This window comes from Penicilliopsis zonata, assembly GCF_001890105.1.
Source record: "Penicilliopsis zonata CBS 506.65 unplaced genomic scaffold ASPZOscaffold_6, whole genome shotgun sequence".
NCBI classification, from domain to species: domain Eukaryota; kingdom Fungi; phylum Ascomycota; class Eurotiomycetes; order Eurotiales; family Aspergillaceae; genus Penicilliopsis; species Penicilliopsis zonata.
The window spans coordinates 52,063-68,244 of NW_019208916.1; the positions used below are offsets into that span (position 1 = coordinate 52,063).

Below are 16,182 nucleotides of genomic sequence, written 5' to 3' on the forward strand. Positions count from 1 at the left end.
ATATAACGGGAGATGGAAGTACGGAGTATACCTATAGACTAGAAGATCAAGGATCAGCATGATACTTGCTTTTTTCTTTTTCTTTCCTAGCATTGTAAAAAAAAGAGATGCATGGTCTCACTTTCTAGGATTGACTAGAGCATAAAAATCCAGTGGCTTGATGCTAAACGCCCCGTTGATGTGCAGTTGGTACGCCGAGTCGGCCAGCTCAATGTCCACGCAGCGTAGGATGGTCACCAGCGTCACCAGTGACCACTGCCACGCGTATCTTTTACCGATACACTCGCGTTTCCCGTTCCCAAACCCCTTCCTGCACGCCGAAGGCAGTCGCTCATAGTTCTCACCCACCATTCGTTCTGGGCGGAAGGCCTCCGGCTCCGGGAAGTACTCTGGGTCGCGATTGACGGCGGACAGGACGACGACCATCACCTGGTCGTGCGGGATCTCGTACGTGCCCCCCGCGAGCAAGACGGGGGCCTTTGACTCCGACGGGATGGGTTCCAGGTTGAACCCTGGGGCGGTGGAGGACAGACGCAGCGTCTCGCGCACGATCGCTTCGCAGTAGGGAAGCTGGGAGAGATGGGCGTACGTCAATCGCTCGCCGGGGGCCACAACCCTGTCAATCTCGGCGCGGCCCTTGGCGAACTCCTCGGGATTCTTGAGCAGGTAGTACAGCGCGTAAGAGATCAGGTTGGGCGCCGTCGCGCTCCCAATGAAGATGCTGATGATCTCGTCGATCACCTGCGACTCCGTCAGAGACGCGCCCGTCTGAGGATCTGTCCCGTGCAGCAGAGCGTGCAGCATGTCCTTCTTCTCCGTCGGGTTCCCGACGCGGTACGCAACAATCTCTGCGGCGAAATCACGCATCGTTTTGGTGTCCGAGACGAACCGCCGCTGGAGTAGCCAGTTGAGGATGCGCGGGCGATTGGGCCGCTTCATAGCCTCTGTCGTGGCTCCCTCCATGGCGGGGATCATGGGCGGGTTGGGTCCCTCGAGCGAGTGCCTCCGCTGGTCGAAGAAACAGGCCAGGCACGACTCGACGTTGAGTCGATCGAGGTCGTTGGTCACGGAGACACGCTTGTCGGCGCCTGAGGTCCATTTCCGCACAAGCTCCGACATGGTGTCAATCAGACTGTCGAAGACCATCTCGTTGGCCTGTTCGGTGAGTAACGGCGCCATGATACGGTGCGCAATGCCCCAGCTGGCCTCGTTGTCGTACGCTGTGAAGAGGCTGTCGTGCACCGCGTACCGGATCTCGACAATCGGGCCTGTCACGCACTTGCGGAACCGCCGCTCATCGCACACTTCCTCCAACAGAGTCACATTGCCGATGAAAACGATCTGGGTGCCGAGCGCCTTGATCTTGAAGATGGGAGCTGTTCTGTTAGTCCTCTGCAAAGGGGAAAAAAAAAAGGGGTAGACAGGCAGAACACTCACCCCATTTGGCTGCCAGCTTGTTGAGCGAGTCCCAGGTGTTATTCGGATTCACGTCAAAAATATTGCCCAGCAGAGGCACGCCTGGTGGTTGCGGAATCTGCATTGACATATTGGCAGACTGAGGGTTTTACCTAGGTACTGGTACGGAGTACTCTGTACCTAATACTGATCGTAAATAGATTACTGTCTACTCGCAGAAGCAGATCCATCAGACCAGAGGCGGCCGCCATGTCCTTTATCCCTCCCCACCACAGCTGTCGTCTTGCCAGCAGGTCACCACCTGCGGTACGACGTGAGCTGTCGAATCGCCAAGCAGCCCAGGCGAGTGTCTGGCGGTCAGGCATGCTCGAGCAAATAGACAAGTCGTGCGACCGTGTCGATTGCGTTTGCCGGTGCTGTGACTGGCTAATCAAGCTGTGCAGAGAGTTTGCGGAGGGTCTTGCAGGGATTGGCTCAAGGATCTGCACGATTCGCATCGAGATCGGCGGTGGTTGGTGCTGGTTCGTGGCGAGCTGAAGAGGGGCTGAAGACGAGCTGAAGTCGAAGAAACGAAGTTTGGAGTTTCTGAGACGGAAAGAAAATTGTCATGTGAGAAGTCATGTGAAGTCATGTGAAGTCGAGTCATGTGTTTATTCTTTTCCAACGACGTCAAAGTCTTTTCTGTTCTGTACACACAACGCTGAAGACCTGTCTCATATCTACTCCAAAACCAATGGCTCCCGACGCAGGAACTCCTCGAACGTCGTCACCTTCCCCCGCGCACTGGCAGCCGACGAGCGGACCAGCTCCTCTGTCTGCGGTCCGAAATAGCCAAAGTCCTGGATGTACGCGAACATCTCGACGTACCGGGTCGCAGCCGCCTCCTTGGGGAAAAAGGAGCGATACAAGCCTTCGGGCAGCTGAGTGTATTTCACCGTCTTGCCTGTGGCGGCGCTGAGGGCCCCGGCGATCTCTTCAAAGGTATACGTCGCCGTGGCGGCGAAGAGCGACGAGCCTGCAAACCGCTCCGGGTCCGCCAGGATGGCGCCCACAAACTTGCCGGAGTCGCCAGAGATGTCGATGAGGGCGGTCCGCGTCTGCGGCGACACAGGGGAGCTGATGGAGTACGTGCCGTCACCGACGGGGCGGGGCCGCAGCCCGGTGTGGTAGTTCTGCATAAAGGAGCCGACGCTGAAGAAGGCGCTCCGCACAGGCAGCCCGCGGATGTATTCCTCCAGCTCGGCTTTCACATCGAAGATGTCCACGTTGCGGTACTTGTCGCCAGACGTCTTGGTCACGCTCGGGGCCGTGCTGAAGATGAGATACTGCGCCCCCTGTGCGACGGCGGTGTCGGCGACAAACCTGCCCTGCTGGGACTGCTTTTCCTTTCCGTCAGGCCCGTAGATGCTCACCGTGACGAGGAAGACGGTGTGGGCGTCGCGCAGGGCGGCCTGAATCGACGCCTGGTCGTCGAAGTCCGCCTGGACGACTTCTACACCTTGTTTCGTCAGAGCCTGCGCGGCAGGCCCGGATGGATCGCGAGTCACAGCTCGCAGCCTGTACTGCGAGGAAAGCTCGGGGTCGTTGAGGACGAAGGAGACCACGGATCCGCCCTGGTTGCCTGTGGCTCCAAACACGACGAGGAGCTTACTCATAGCGATGGCTTTTTTTCTCTTTTTTTTCTTTTAAAAAAGCCAGACGGTTTACCATGCTAGACGAATAGGTCCCAGCACCCTCAACAATCTTTATATACTTTTACCAGGGCTAATGCCGAAAGCCCGTTGTGTAGGTCGTCCCCCAAAAACTATGATGTCGCCTCGGAGATAAGAGATCGGAAGCCGTGGCATACCAATGATCGAAGTCAAGTTAACCTTATAACTTGGGAATTCTCAAATATGGTGGAAGAATGTGTAGAATAATCAGGACCTTGGCAATAGATGATGATGACTGGGAATTTAATCTGCTTTCAACTAGATATTCTCTATTATAGAAGTATATAAAAAGATCTAATGGGTTTAAATTGAGCACATTTAGCTTTCTAAGTAATCATATAGAGAGTGTTTAATACCATTATGATAGAAATTCCTTATTTGATGATAATATATATATCGACAGACGTTCAATAATATTGATCGATACCATCAATACACCGGTGATTTAGATTCCCACCATGTATATTTCTGCTAAACTACCCCAATCCTCATGGTCAGAATCATCCTCCGAACTATCTGAATTATCCGAGCTTTCAGAGCTTTCAGAGCTTTCAGAACTCTCAGAACTCTCCCAAAAACCTGAAAGATCCGAACTGCTTTCTAAATACTCCTGGTATTCCTCCGGCGGATCCTCGAACCAATCCTCAGACTCATCTGAAGAGGTCTCGCTATCTGTACCCTCAAGCGTCTGCATCATCTGCAGAACGCAGTGAAACCGCCAATAAAACGTGTCCATGTCGGTTCGCACCTCCATGCCCTGGACAGAACTCACCCACTCGCCAAACCGCCTCTGAAACAGGGCATTTTTGAATGAAGGGAGACCCTTAGGGAACTGATCGAACCAGTCCTCTTGATCCCAGGGCATCAGGTAGTTTGTCGAAGCGTATTGACCGAGGAACGCCTCCCGTCGGACAGATAAGGGAAGAAGGTCCGACAGATGACCTTCTTGTTGTCGTTTAGGTGAGACATGAATCGACACTTCCCGGATGGCGTTGAGGGCCAGCATGATGCGGTGTCGTCTTTTGAGACGCTCGAGACCCGGCTCATGCTTCAAGATGATCTGCGGGATGTAATGAAAGGCCTGGATCATCTCGTATTCGTAGGTGGAATGGCCGCTGCGGCCGTCGACAAACCACCGGCTGAACCGGTTGAGCCGGAGCATGTTGGCAGTGCGGCCTCGGAGGTCATCGAGATGCAGGTCGAGCAGGTACGTTAGTTCCAGGATGCGGTTGCTGATCTCCCGCAGCTCGCGGCGGCGGCGCTGATAGTGGATATGCTGCACTACGGTGCCATGCCTCGTCACTTCTCGTGTGATGACCTGCATGTCCGCCAAGGTTTCCAGGGTGATCAGGCGCTCCAGCTCGTAGGAATGCGCGTGGACGTCGACAGACTGGACACTCTGCAGTCGGCAGAAGGGCGTCAATATGATCTCGTAGTCAGGCCGGAACCAGGACGAGAGATTGACGCTCTCGTGGACTATGCCTCGTTCGTGCCAGTCCCACTCGTCGGATGCCTCCAAGTGGACATCGAGTCGGTGGAGGGGGGGCATCTCCTCGAGCAAGTTGACCAGTCGGTTTGTCTTGTCGTAGAGACAACACAATTGCCCGGGATCGACGGGGTTGGGCGCGTAAAAGTTCACGCGAATACTGATCTTGTTGCCGAGCACGTCGTCCAAGCCGTGGGTGATGACGTCTGACTCGTCACTGACATGCCAGCTCGACTGCTGGCTCTCCTGGGTATCACCACCCTGATGATGAACAGTGGCCCAGTGGCCATGTTCATAGATGGGAGAAATGTCAATAGTCAAGGTTGGCCTGGCTAATGGCGACTTGGTGGTTCTCTCGATGGGGTCGATGTGGTTCATGAGGGTGGTTCGAGGATTCACATCAAGAGTTGGGGGTGGCATGGATTTCCCCAGCAGATCAACGGGCTCGCTATTGAGGGAAATATCACCCGAAAAGCAGTTCGTCATGGTGGTGAATATAAATAGTGGCTGAGAAAGATTTGTATGTAGTGAAGACAATCTAGAGATGATGTTATCTAAAGGATCAATAGTGAATGTGCAAGTATGTAAGAAAGAAGGAAGAGATGAAGATTTATTGGTCAATCTTCTTATTTTATATATACTTGATCCAGGCAGACATTGTCGCTGTCCATGGGTGCAACTCATCACTCTGTTGGCTGCCTGGCATCAAAGTTTGGTAGACTGTTTTTGAAGATGGAAACAACCAGTCTTCAGAAGTATATGACTGATAGAGGTTATAGCCAATCTCTATAGACTATCAAATCAGTAATATGATATAGATATGAATTGCACATTGTAAAGAGTCAGTTCATATTAAGTGGTTAGCAAAACAGATGTTTAGGAGGACTCTTCTAGATAGAGCCTCATCTTTCTGAAGAGTATATATACCCTCTAAAGCAATGGCAAACCTTGCCTGGCTAACCTAGGTAGTGCACATTATATATAAAAAATCATTCCCTGGTACTCTAAATTGAAGATGATAGATATGTTATAGAAATCAACATCAAACCAGGGGCCCCAAGGGTGAGAGACTCTTTTAAACCTTTCTAGGCATCAGCCCATGTAAGCTGCCACTTCTCTTGGTCATTGAGTAGAAAGACCCAGAAGTAGCCTGAGGTCAGGCAGCAGGTCCGTGACTCAATGAATCGAGGTGTCATGGTAGAAAGGTATCGGCTGAAGAGTCAAGGTAATATATGAACGATATAGAATAAAAAAGAAAGGTCTTCAAAAGTAAATGAATCTGCAACCCTAGATTTGATAGAGTCTGTAAACATGACCAATATGTTGAGTTTACTTCGTGAAGTACCTGTGATTATCCCACGATAACACTATCCACATCATGCATCTCGTCTGAGAATCGGCATTTTGCGCGTTCGCATCTTGTCAACACACATCGGTGTCCATAGACGCATTCTTCATCACTGCAGTAGAGTCCACCAGATCGGCAGGGTGCCGTTCGCGCAAGGTGCTTCAGCGCCTCCAACTGCCGTCCCTGTAATCTGGGGCCATGTTTGTGTCCGCAGGTGCTCTCATCAGGACAGCTTCGATTAATATGATAAAGATTGCAGTATCGTTGAGGCTTTATGTTATTGTAATCAGTTTGGTTGAAAGTCAAAGGCCGGTCCACGCGCTGGCCCTTTGCGTTGCGAGCTACACGAGATTTGGCAGCAGTGCTAGCTGGCGTTTTGAGATCATAGATAACCTGAATGTGTGAAGCCTGTGAGGTGGCTGCCACTCCGGCATAATTGATCGGCTGGACAGCCACCTTCGGCGGGGAGGCAACACTCAAAGGGGGACTCTTCGTGGAAGGAATCCGAGGTGGGGAGAGTTGTGGCTGGGGGCCCTTTGACGGGGAGAGCGAACCTCTGTTGGGGATCTTCGCCGAACGGAATAAAGTAGGAAAAGACTTATGGCGAAACCTGGAGGCCAATTCTTTCAGCTCTCGAGCAAAAGGTGGACCCTCGAGAAGGGTGACTTTATCAGCATCGTGGTCGCTGCATGGTACAAGAATCCTCGCATAACCATTATCAGTCGAGCCACCGAAGATTATATGCCGGCAGTGGAGATCCACCATAGCTCGCTCGAAGTTAGCTCTCAGTTTCTCATCGGCACACTGACTTCCATTGCCAGCGTCGACAAAGTCGCAGGAAGCATTGCCCATATTGAAACCGCGGACGAAATTCTCCAGCATGGCCGGAGCGTCTAGAATACCCGCATCACGATAAGCGCGTCCGAGACCTTGAATATTCGCATATATATGGACAGAAACATGGATGTTACTGATGCTGGGTTCAAGTTCCTCCATATATTGGGAGACGGATGCTAACAGCTGGCGAGCCGCTTCCTGACCACCTTCGGCGCCCATTGAGACAAGATCATCAATAAACTGGGAAGAGGACAGGACCTTGGGTTAGAAACTAGCGACGATTGATAACCAAGTGGCTTCTGATTCCTACCGGCACGCCATCGCCATCGATCAAGACCGAAACAAAATTCATCTTTGCCTGTCGATCGCTGTCAGATCAGCACTTTCATTCTGGTGAGCGGAATGCCTACAATGTTGTTATTATTCACTCGGATATCGGCTTCTCTATCTTTGAGATCTTGCTGGAATGACCGTGACAGTCGCTGCTCGCGCTCCAACTGCAGCTGGGCTTCCCTGTATCGATTCTCCAAGTCTTGATGGCGCATAATAAGCTCCTATTGATTCCACGTCAAGATTGGCGCCCCCGATTCCCTTGCGAGTACCGACCTGGATGAATTCATTTTTACTATTATCGAAAATCTTCAGCTGCTGGAATCGTTCCTGAAAGGCCGGGGCTTGAATCATGATGAACACAGTCAAATCTTTTTTTTTGTTTTTTTTTTTTTTTTTTTTAAAAGAAGACAAAAGTGTAATAAGGTTGAGAAATAAAAGTTGGCTGCGGAGGGGTCTCAAAGCCGATAATTTATTAAATATTTCCTGTAGAAGGCGCTTTATCTCTTTTTATCCTTGTCGTCGCTCAAGGCGCAGCACAAGGCGGATTGCTTGTCCAACCGAGTTGCAACCGCTCAACAGAAGTACAAGCGCCAAGGCGCTCCCTCCCTCTGCAGCTGAACACGTCTGAAACGGTTTGCCACAATGAGAGTCCGATATTGACAAGGAAAGAAGCCAGAGGAAGAACGAGACGGACGTTGATGGAAGATGAGAGACGAGGAGACGAAAGAGAGGAAAGTGAGGAAAGAAATGGAGCTGTATCGCGCCTTCCAAAAAAGGTGTTATGAGCCTTGCCTGTTTGGGCCTAGACAGGGAACTGAAGATTCTCCGAGATTCCGACGTCCAACTTCCAACCTCCAACCTCCAACATCCAACAATCAGCCCCTGAGGACGGATCTATTCGCTGGACGCGTCTAAATGACGTGTCAGAGTGACGATGGACTGTTTAAAAGCAATGGTTTTGGATAGATGCGTCTAATTGGCGCACCAGTCAACACAGCCACAGCCTGGTGCAGGCACATTCAGCCGTGAGGAGATGTCTCCACCTAGGTGAGACCAGATAGGTCTTTTACAGGGTATGGAATACTCTGCAGTCTGTACAGAGCAATCTGTATGGAGTAGTTACAAAGCACAGAGTACCCCGTACTCCAGACTCTCTTACTCGCTATCTTTGGTGCATCGGAGTGGCCGTACAAAGAGCATTATACTGCTCCGCAGCTCCAGGCAAGTGAGCACGTGACACCTCAACCAGGACTGAAACCTCGATATCTTTCAATTACCAGGTACAAGTGTTCGAGAGGTTCTTACTTATGGCTTCTTATGGTATGACTCTGTCTACTAAATAGTAAAGTACATGTAGCTGACTTTTAATTGCTGTAATAGAGATGTCTAATGAGGAACACCGACGACCAAGCTGTTTATATAAGGTCTTTATCTCATAACTAATACGAGCCATCCGGAGTTTGTTCTTGTCTCCCCGTGTCATCCAATCATTCTCAATTAACTAACTACTCTATAGTCAATAGAAGCCTGTGAATGCTGACTCATCTGGAGACCCCGCATTTGCTGTAAACCGAGTATAAGATGGGAGTACAAGATGGCTCAGGACAGGTGTAGTGGTGATGAGACTTTGGTGGCTATTCTCTTCTTTGAGTCTCAATGGATCGCGTATTCACACCTTTTGCCAGCCGACGAAGCGTTGTGCATAGTCTCAATGGTATCGTTGCTTGTACTCAACCTCTCGCGGCTGTTGCTGGACAGAATATCCTCAGACAAGGAGGGAACGCTGCAGTAAGAGTTTCCTAAGGTATTTTCTAAAAAAAGAAATACTGATTATGCCTTGCAGGACGCCGCAGTAGCCGTTGGTTAGTAGGGTTCATATTCAACTACTTACTGCAAGACTTCCTGACAAGATAGCCGCCTGCCTTAATGTCACGGAGCCATGGTCCACCGGGATTGGAGGAGACATGTTCTGTCTGTTTTATAACGGCAAGACGAAGAAGATCCAGGCGCTGAATGGATCCGGACGCGCCCCTGCAAGCATCACCCTGGAAGAAGTACGACGGAAGTTGAACCTGTCCGAGACCGAGGAGGGGAGTATCCCGTTGACGAGCGTGTTTGCCGTCACCACTCCCGGGGCAGCGGCCGGGTGGGTAGATACAGTCGAGAAATTTGGCAGTGGGAAGCTTTCTTTGAGACAGATCTTGGATCCTGCTATTGTGCTAGCTGAGAAGGGGTTTCCAGCCTCGGAAATATCTTCACACTACGTGAGTTAATCAACTATCTTATGAGTCAATCGTCTCATTATCAGAACTAATGGGGATAGTGGCGAGCCAACGAAGGCTTCCTGCGTAAAGCATCGCCGAATTTCCGAGAAATGCTCAAAGAAGACGTTGCGGCAGAGGAGGGCGTCAGAGCCCCGCTGCCAGGGGAGATCATGAGGATCCCAACTCTCGCCAACACGTTCCGCCGCCTGGCCAGCCATGGAAAGAAAGGATTCTACGATGGCCCCGTGGCCGAGGCAACTGCCCAGATCATGCACGAGCTCGGGGGCTATCTCACCCTGGAGGATCTGCAATACCACGCCGCAAAGGGCAGCCAGGAGGGAAGCCCGATATCCCTGCGATTCACCACCGCCAGCCACAGCGTCGATGTATGGGAACATGCCCCAAACGGCCAGGGGATCATCGCCCTGATGACGCTAGGCATCATCCAACAACTGCAGGAATCAGGCCAGATCCCACCGTTGACCGAGACCACCTTCCCACACAACTCAGCAGAGTACCTGCACCTCCTCATCGAGAGTCTCCGGATCGCCTTTGCAGATGGAACGTGGTGGATTGCCGACCCAGACCACTCGCCAACCCCGGACCTCCTGTCGTCGTCGTACCTTGCCTCGCGGGCCAACCTATTTGACCCTTTCCATGCCTCCCCGATCATCCACCACGGCAACCGTAGCCCAGCCCTCAACTCCTGCGACACAGTATACTTTGCCGTCACTGATGCGGCGGGCAACGCCATCTCCTTTATCAACAGTACCTACCACGGGTTCGGCAGCGCCATCATCCCTCCAAACTGCGGGTTCACCATCCAAAGCCGCGGGGCCAATTTCTCCCTGACACGCGGGCATCCGAACGTCCTCGCCCCGCGAAAGCGACCATACCACACTATCATCCCCGCCATGACGACACACGCACAAGACGGATCCCTCCATTCCGTGTTCGGGGTCATGGGCGCCTTCATGCAACCACAGGGCCACGTGCAGGTGCTACTCAACCAGCTCGTCTTCGGTATGAATCCCCAGGTTGCACTTGATGCACCTCGGATCTGTGTAGGTGTGGGTTCTTCTTCTTCAGAAGCCACCCAGGTATATATCGAGGAAGGAATCGCTCAGGAGACAATCGACGGCTTGGTACAAAGGGGGCATAATATCACTGTTCTGACCGGGTGGGATCGTGATATCTTTGGACGGGGGCAGATCATTCGTCGGCAGGGAGACGTACATAGTGCTGGGAGTGATGGGAGGGGAGATGGTATGGCTGTTCCTGTAGACTAGTAAGTAGTGCCTACTAGTAAGTAATAATACCTACTTCTCTACCCCATCTATACATACTAACAGGCTGTTACTTTCATGGCTTATGTTATATTCTATTTATTCCTGTAGTGTCCTGAGAGTATCCTGATCTATCATAAGAAACATTATACATGAAATGGATAGAGAAAAGAAGAAGTGATAAGAAAATGGATATAAGAAAATGGATATATAGAGAAAGAAGAAGAAGTGATAAAAGATGTGATAAAAGAAGAAGTGGTAAAGAAAGAAGATTACTCTCCGACGGTAACCCACGTCCTGACACCCCTAGAGGAAGCCTGGTTACGGACAGCGTAGCGGCTGCCAGCACCGAGACGGCCGAGAGCCAGGGTCTCGAGGGTTTCAGGTTTGCCGCCCCAGAAGCGGGCGATGCCCGACTGTCGACGCTGGACGGGGGGGATCCAGACGTGGGTGACGGCAGCGCCGAGGATCATGCAAGCGGCAAAGACGATCATGACCCAACCGTAGCGGATGGTCTGGGCGTTGCCTTCGCCGGAGAATTTGTAGTAGGTGCTGAAGAGCTGGACGAGGATGGAGCCCAGTTTGCCCGAGGCGGCGGACAGGCCGTGGCAGGTGGCGCGGTAGCGGGTGGGAAAGATCTCGGCGGGGATGATGTAGGTGGTTGCGTTTGGGCCGAGGTTGAAGAGCAGCTCGCCGAGGATGTAGAGGACGACGGCGGGGGCGCCCTCGGTGTGGACGGTGATGAACATGACGCCCATGGCGATGAAGAGGGCGGCCAGCATGAGAAAGCCGTACTTTTGCAGCGAGACGCGGTCGACCTTGTGGGCGAGCATGATGAAGAGCATGCCGCCGACGAAACTCCCCGCGTTGAGGATGACCAGGGCGTGGATGGAGGTGTTCATGAACATGAGGTAGACGTTGGCGTTGGCGCGGTCGTCCGTCTCCCAGGAGGGGGCCGGGCCGGACAGATGCAGTGACCCCCAGGTCTTGGCTAGAAATTGCGGGCTGGAGAAGGAGATGCCGTAGTAGCCAAAGTCGAGCAGCAGCCAGCAGAAGGAGGTGGCGGCCAGGATGCGCCAGTTGCCCTCGGTCCAGAAGTAGCGGATGAGATCGGCCTTGAGCAGCGGCCAGTGCGAATTAAGCGTCGCGGGCTGCGTAGCGTAGTCGACGGGCGAGCAGGTGACCGTGTCCTCGTCGAGCGAGCGCACGCCGGACAGCGACAGGGCGGGCAGCGGGATATTGTTCCACCCGTCCATCATGTCGGAGGCGGACGGGGTGACGGGGTCGTTGAACAGGGTCGTCGCATCGAACTCGGCCTTGATCGGGTCGTCCTCGATGTCGAGCAGGTAGCGCGGGGACTCCGGGATGATGAAGCGGAAAAACGTCGCGATCACGCCAGGCACAACCCCGATGCCAATCACCCACCGCCACATCATGTCGACCGTCCGCACCAGGTCATCTTCCCCTTGACTCCGCGAGCAGGCGATCACGACCAGCGAGACCAGGTTCCCAGCGATCTGCCCGAGGGGCTGCATGAAGAAGACGGTAGCCATCATCCGGCCGCGGTGTTTGGTAGGAGCAAATCTGAAAGTCAGAAAAAAACTCAAAAAAGCAGCAAAGTAGACTTACTCAGATGTAATGACCGCACTGAGCGGATAGTCAGCGCCCACACCGATCCCGACAACCACCCGCCACCATAGCAGCCAGGCGTAGATGCTCATGCTGTTGTGGGTACCGTTGGAGGCCATGACAACGCCCAGGGTGGCGGTGATGAGCATGACCAGTTCGACGCCGTACATCTTCTTGCGGCCGTTCTTGTCTGCGAGGAAGCCAAATGCGACCTGGCCGAGTAGCGTGCCCGCCAGGGTGGCGATGTTGATAAGCGTGGTGCGCCGTGACGAGGTATCATCCTGCCAGTAGACATACTGGATCATAGGAAGGGCGATATTACTAGCGAAGAGCTGAAAAATGAGCCTCTGAAAAAAAAAAAAAAAAAGACGGCTTCGTACAAAAGTATAGACTAGAGTAGGTAACGCACTGTGTATCCGTCGAGGAAGAAGCCGACACCGGCTACGAGAACGACAACCCATTGAAACCCTTGTCGGTCGATGGTTTCGTAGATCTGACGCATACGAACATGGCGGTCCTATGTAGTATAGAGTGTCAGTAGGTTCTCATCACCAAATCTCTGGTGAAGTGGTAATTCTAATCCCACTACCTACCTGTTCGTGATCAAAGTCCCGCGCCCGGTCGGTCTTGTATAACCGGCTGCGAAACTTGCCCATGATGTGAGTTATTGATGACTATATCGATGCATGACAAAAGAGTGACAGAGTGGGAGAAGTGAAGAGGAAGAAGAGGAGGAAGAGGAGGAGGAGGAGGAGGAGGAGGAGGAGGAGGCGTTGGCGTTGGCGTAGGGTAGGCGTAGGGTAGTGGTAGTGGGAGGTACCAGGTACAGAACTGGGGGGGCCTGACTAGCAGGCGGGGATACACCGTAAAGAGAGAGAGGCCAGGAGGTGGCCAAAAGCAATGACCAACAGGTTAGGAGCAGTTCAAGGCAAGTGGTTTGACATGATGTGATTTTACTGCAGCCGACTCGCCGGCATCAGGTGATAACACTACTACTACTACTACGGAGTACAGTACGGAGTTTATAGAATAAAATAAAACTAGAAACCTTGGTGTACCTAATAAGGTCCCTAGTACTAAGTGACTGTCCAGCAGCAGACGAGCATTGCAGCATGCGCCTCGGCCTTGTCCAGCCCCGGTGACCCCCCCTGGCTGCACGTGCGAGAATCGCCGGCTGCCAGACGTCGGGGTGGATCCGACACTTACCACATCTGTACTAGACCGTACCTAGTCCATGCTGCACGGACCCTGGGCGCTACTGCATGCCAGAAATGGATGGGTGCGAGGGGCCAATCAGGGAGGACTTTCATTAGTAGTACAATGCCTGCTACCAGGTACTACTAGTACCTCTTTCCATAGTAGGTACCTACCATCATGGTCCTGGGTCCTCTTACACATGCCAGCTTCTCTTAATAGTAGGTACCTGTTTGGTAGTAGAGATAAATTAAGTAAGTAGTGGTGGACAAGAACTGGTGTCTATGGTTGATTATAGTTTATATTATATAGGTAGAGTAAGAAGGTAAAGGTACACTCTTCCCACGTGCTCGTTACAAATCTAGCTAAGCGAAATAAAAAGTGGTGGGTATGTCATGCCAAGGAAAAAGAAGAAAAGAAACAAACGCCAGCCATGCTCTCTATGTACCATGCAAGACCACTAGCGTAGTTGGTGGTTCAGAAAGTCGCAGAATCGGAGTCGATCTGCCGAGCACTAATCAGTTGACTATCGGGGACTGAACGCCGAAAGGGGGATCTCCGAGGTACATACCGCTGTCTTCGAGAAACTCGATCTGCAAAGTCTTCATATGCGTGAGGAGGTCAAAGTTGGGTTGGAGCGTCAAGACAACGGGTTTACCCGCCCGTTTTCCGGGGTGGAAGCTCTCAATGCAGTTGACTGAAACAATTAGTTTCTATTTTCATGTAGGTGCGTGACTGCCTACTTGGTATAGAGATATATCGTTTGAGCTCTTTTCGCTGGGAGTTGGCGAAGAAGAGGAGGACAAGCTTGTCGTTGCGGCCGCACAGCACCCGGATGTTCTGGCTGATGCATTCCTCGCCGCGGCCCTTGGAGCGAGCCTCGGCGATACCGGCAATGAAGACGAGCTTGGAAGCGAGCAGCGCTTCTTGGAATCGGACACAGTCTACAAAGTGAGTCCAAGGAAAAAGTGCAAACTTGCAAACTTGGGAGACTCACCCATCCATGTATCAAAGGTGTAGGCGAGTTGGGTGGTGAAGACGGTGGTGCCTGACTGGACGGTCTGTTCGTCCAGAAAGGAGACGCGGAGAGAAGGTTCATTCGGGAGCTTTGGGTGTTCGACGTGTGGGACTGGTAGCTTCGTATTTTGGACTAAGTCGTCAGTAAACAATCGAAGCAAATAAACCATCTATCGATTCCAGTAGTCGTACAGCTGTGTAGAAAGGCACTGGACTGCCCCATCCCCCCTCCGAGCTCGAGACATCGTAGCGTGCCGGTGGAATCTTTGACGACGTCGATGAAGGTATACCGCAACTTGAACAGTTTGCTGTTGCGAACGAAGGAGCTATGAATAGAATAAGAGTTAGAAAAAAAAAAAAAAAACGCATAGAATAATGTAAAGAGAGCACAGTAAGAGAACGTACATCGTCACCGACGGATTGAGCTCGAGACGCACCGTCTCATCGAGCAACGACAGGCACGAGGCCTTGCGCGGGGCGATACCCGGCGACGTCGCCGGCGTGACGGGCGGAGGGGGGAAGTTGGACAGCGACAGCAGGCTGATGGTCTCCGAGTCCACGGTGGAGGAGGAGACGCTGCTGGTGCGGTTGGAGGCGCGGCGGGAGGGCGAGGGGAGCGGCCAGTCGTCGGGGTCGTAGCGAAGGCTCATCGCATCGTCTGTGTGCTTTTTTAACTCATAGTCTTATTCTGGCAAGGGTGCTTTGCGCGAAGATCATCGCCCGCTCAGCTCCTTTCTTAAACGAATAGGTTTATAACCGCCCAGGTAGGGAGCCTTCCATGCCGGTTTTTCCCTCCTTCACCACCTGCCCTTTCCCCCCCCCGCTTGTCCCGTCATCATTTTATAGCGACTGCCAGACCCTGGAGGCCTGCGAGAACGTGCTGCAATGCGCAACACTCAGTGGCTGCGGCCGTGCACGACCCACCGGCCATTTCCAGCGGCGCGTTCGGCCACGTTTTGGCCCTGGGCGGGTTCTCGACGCTGATTGGCTGTAGGTTATCTGTTTTGTACTAGGTACTTACTAAGGTACCTAATGTATTGCTGTACTTTGGTATTACTACCTCTACAGCTAGGTAGGTAGGTACTACAGTACTAAGGTACCTTAGGTAGGTAAGGTACCTGCGATACTGGTATTCTTTCTATTACCTAGGTAGGTACGTAGTAGGTAACTTACCTGTAGGTACTACTAGGTAGGTACCTAGGTACCCAGCTTCTAATCACTATACTCTCGTAGTGATTAACTACTAGCTAACTAACAGTCACTATGGGTACTCCATAACTAGTTAGTAGCTTAGTATACGGAGTACTTATGCATGAACTTCGGCCCACATGCACCAAGATGGAGGAATTGATCATGTTAGATCTATGGAGGGTCCCGACGGCTTGGTTGCGAACATGATGTGTTCGAGTATACGGAGGAGTACCGAGACTAGACAGTAGACAGTGTATACTGTACTCCGTACGTATGTGGAGGCTGCTTGCTAAATTGATATCCACCGCTGATCTTTTCTTCTGTTGATGTGTCACTAAGCCACGTGTTAGGGGGAGGGTCAACTTTCAAGCCTCCAGGCTCCTCCTTCTTCAGGGCTCAGCGTAGACTTCAAAGCCCGGCCCGAACTCAGCCATTCCAACGCTAGCTACGGAGGAATTGTTAATTAGGT

At 52.2% G+C, this 16,182-nt stretch overlaps 8 protein-coding genes across 8 annotated transcripts; 2 read left to right on the plus strand and 6 right to left on the minus strand.

Annotated features, from left to right (window-relative positions):
* Window positions 1-117: 117 nt before the first annotated feature.
* On the minus strand, window positions 118-1,546 carry ASPZODRAFT_65564 (hypothetical protein; the record flags this gene model as incomplete). Its single annotated transcript, XM_022729310.1, has 2 exons — window positions 118-1,376; window positions 1,438-1,546. 2 exons carry the CDS (start codon window positions 1,544-1,546, stop codon window positions 118-120), a joined length of 1,368 nt encoding a protein of 455 aa, XP_022581326.1.
* Window positions 1,547-1,665: 119 nt separating this feature from the next.
* Window positions 1,666-1,953, plus strand: ASPZODRAFT_15511 (hypothetical protein; the record flags this gene model as incomplete). The annotated part of the gene is made up of 2 exons (XM_022726175.1): window positions 1,666-1,802; window positions 1,860-1,953. 2 exons carry the CDS (start codon window positions 1,666-1,668, stop codon window positions 1,951-1,953), a joined length of 231 nt encoding a protein of 76 aa, XP_022581327.1.
* A 41-nt stretch (window positions 1,954-1,994) lies between these two features.
* Window positions 1,995-3,254, minus strand: ASPZODRAFT_131704 (hypothetical protein). Its single transcript, XM_022722818.1, has 2 exons — window positions 3,209-3,254; window positions 1,995-3,142 (listed from the first exon to the last, which is right to left on the minus strand). The coding sequence occupies exon 2, from the start codon at window positions 3,069-3,071 to the stop codon at window positions 2,136-2,138; it is 936 nt and encodes a 311-aa protein (XP_022581328.1). The 5' UTR covers window positions 3,072-3,142; window positions 3,209-3,254; the 3' UTR covers window positions 1,995-2,135.
* A 246-nt stretch (window positions 3,255-3,500) lies between these two features.
* ASPZODRAFT_131706 (hypothetical protein) lies at window positions 3,501-5,179 on the minus strand. Its single transcript, XM_022722819.1, has one exon. The coding sequence runs from the start codon at window positions 5,098-5,100 to the stop codon at window positions 3,574-3,576; it is 1,527 nt and encodes a 508-aa protein (XP_022581329.1). The 5' UTR covers window positions 5,101-5,179; the 3' UTR covers window positions 3,501-3,573.
* A 432-nt stretch (window positions 5,180-5,611) lies between these two features.
* ASPZODRAFT_131709 (hypothetical protein) lies at window positions 5,612-7,531 on the minus strand. The gene is made up of 4 exons (XM_022722820.1): window positions 7,406-7,531; window positions 7,210-7,353; window positions 7,110-7,157; window positions 5,612-7,039 (listed from the first exon to the last, which is right to left on the minus strand). The coding sequence occupies exons 1-4, from the start codon at window positions 7,481-7,483 to the stop codon at window positions 5,966-5,968; spliced, it is 1,344 nt and encodes a 447-aa protein (XP_022581330.1). The 5' UTR covers window positions 7,484-7,531; the 3' UTR covers window positions 5,612-5,965.
* A 1,257-nt stretch (window positions 7,532-8,788) lies between these two features.
* On the plus strand, window positions 8,789-10,685 carry ASPZODRAFT_65373 (hypothetical protein; the record flags this gene model as incomplete). The annotated part of the gene is made up of 4 exons (XM_022729300.1): window positions 8,789-8,920; window positions 8,976-8,990; window positions 9,043-9,396; window positions 9,456-10,685. 4 exons carry the CDS (start codon window positions 8,789-8,791, stop codon window positions 10,683-10,685), a joined length of 1,731 nt encoding a protein of 576 aa, XP_022581331.1.
* A 165-nt stretch (window positions 10,686-10,850) lies between these two features.
* ASPZODRAFT_1835693 (hypothetical protein) lies at window positions 10,851-13,294 on the minus strand. The gene is made up of 3 exons (XM_022727198.1): window positions 12,721-13,294; window positions 12,312-12,643; window positions 10,851-12,266 (listed from the first exon to the last, which is right to left on the minus strand). Exons 1-3 carry the CDS (start codon window positions 12,811-12,813, stop codon window positions 10,955-10,957), a joined length of 1,737 nt encoding a protein of 578 aa, XP_022581332.1. The 5' UTR covers window positions 12,814-13,294; the 3' UTR covers window positions 10,851-10,954.
* A 491-nt stretch (window positions 13,295-13,785) lies between these two features.
* Window positions 13,786-15,394, minus strand: ASPZODRAFT_131713 (hypothetical protein). The gene is made up of 6 exons (XM_022722821.1): window positions 14,928-15,394; window positions 14,715-14,848; window positions 14,503-14,655; window positions 14,249-14,449; window positions 14,077-14,202; window positions 13,786-14,009 (listed from the first exon to the last, which is right to left on the minus strand). Exons 1-6 carry the CDS (start codon window positions 15,170-15,172, stop codon window positions 13,966-13,968), a joined length of 903 nt encoding a protein of 300 aa, XP_022581333.1. The 5' UTR covers window positions 15,173-15,394; the 3' UTR covers window positions 13,786-13,965.
* Between the last annotated feature and the right edge of the window lie 788 nt (window positions 15,395-16,182).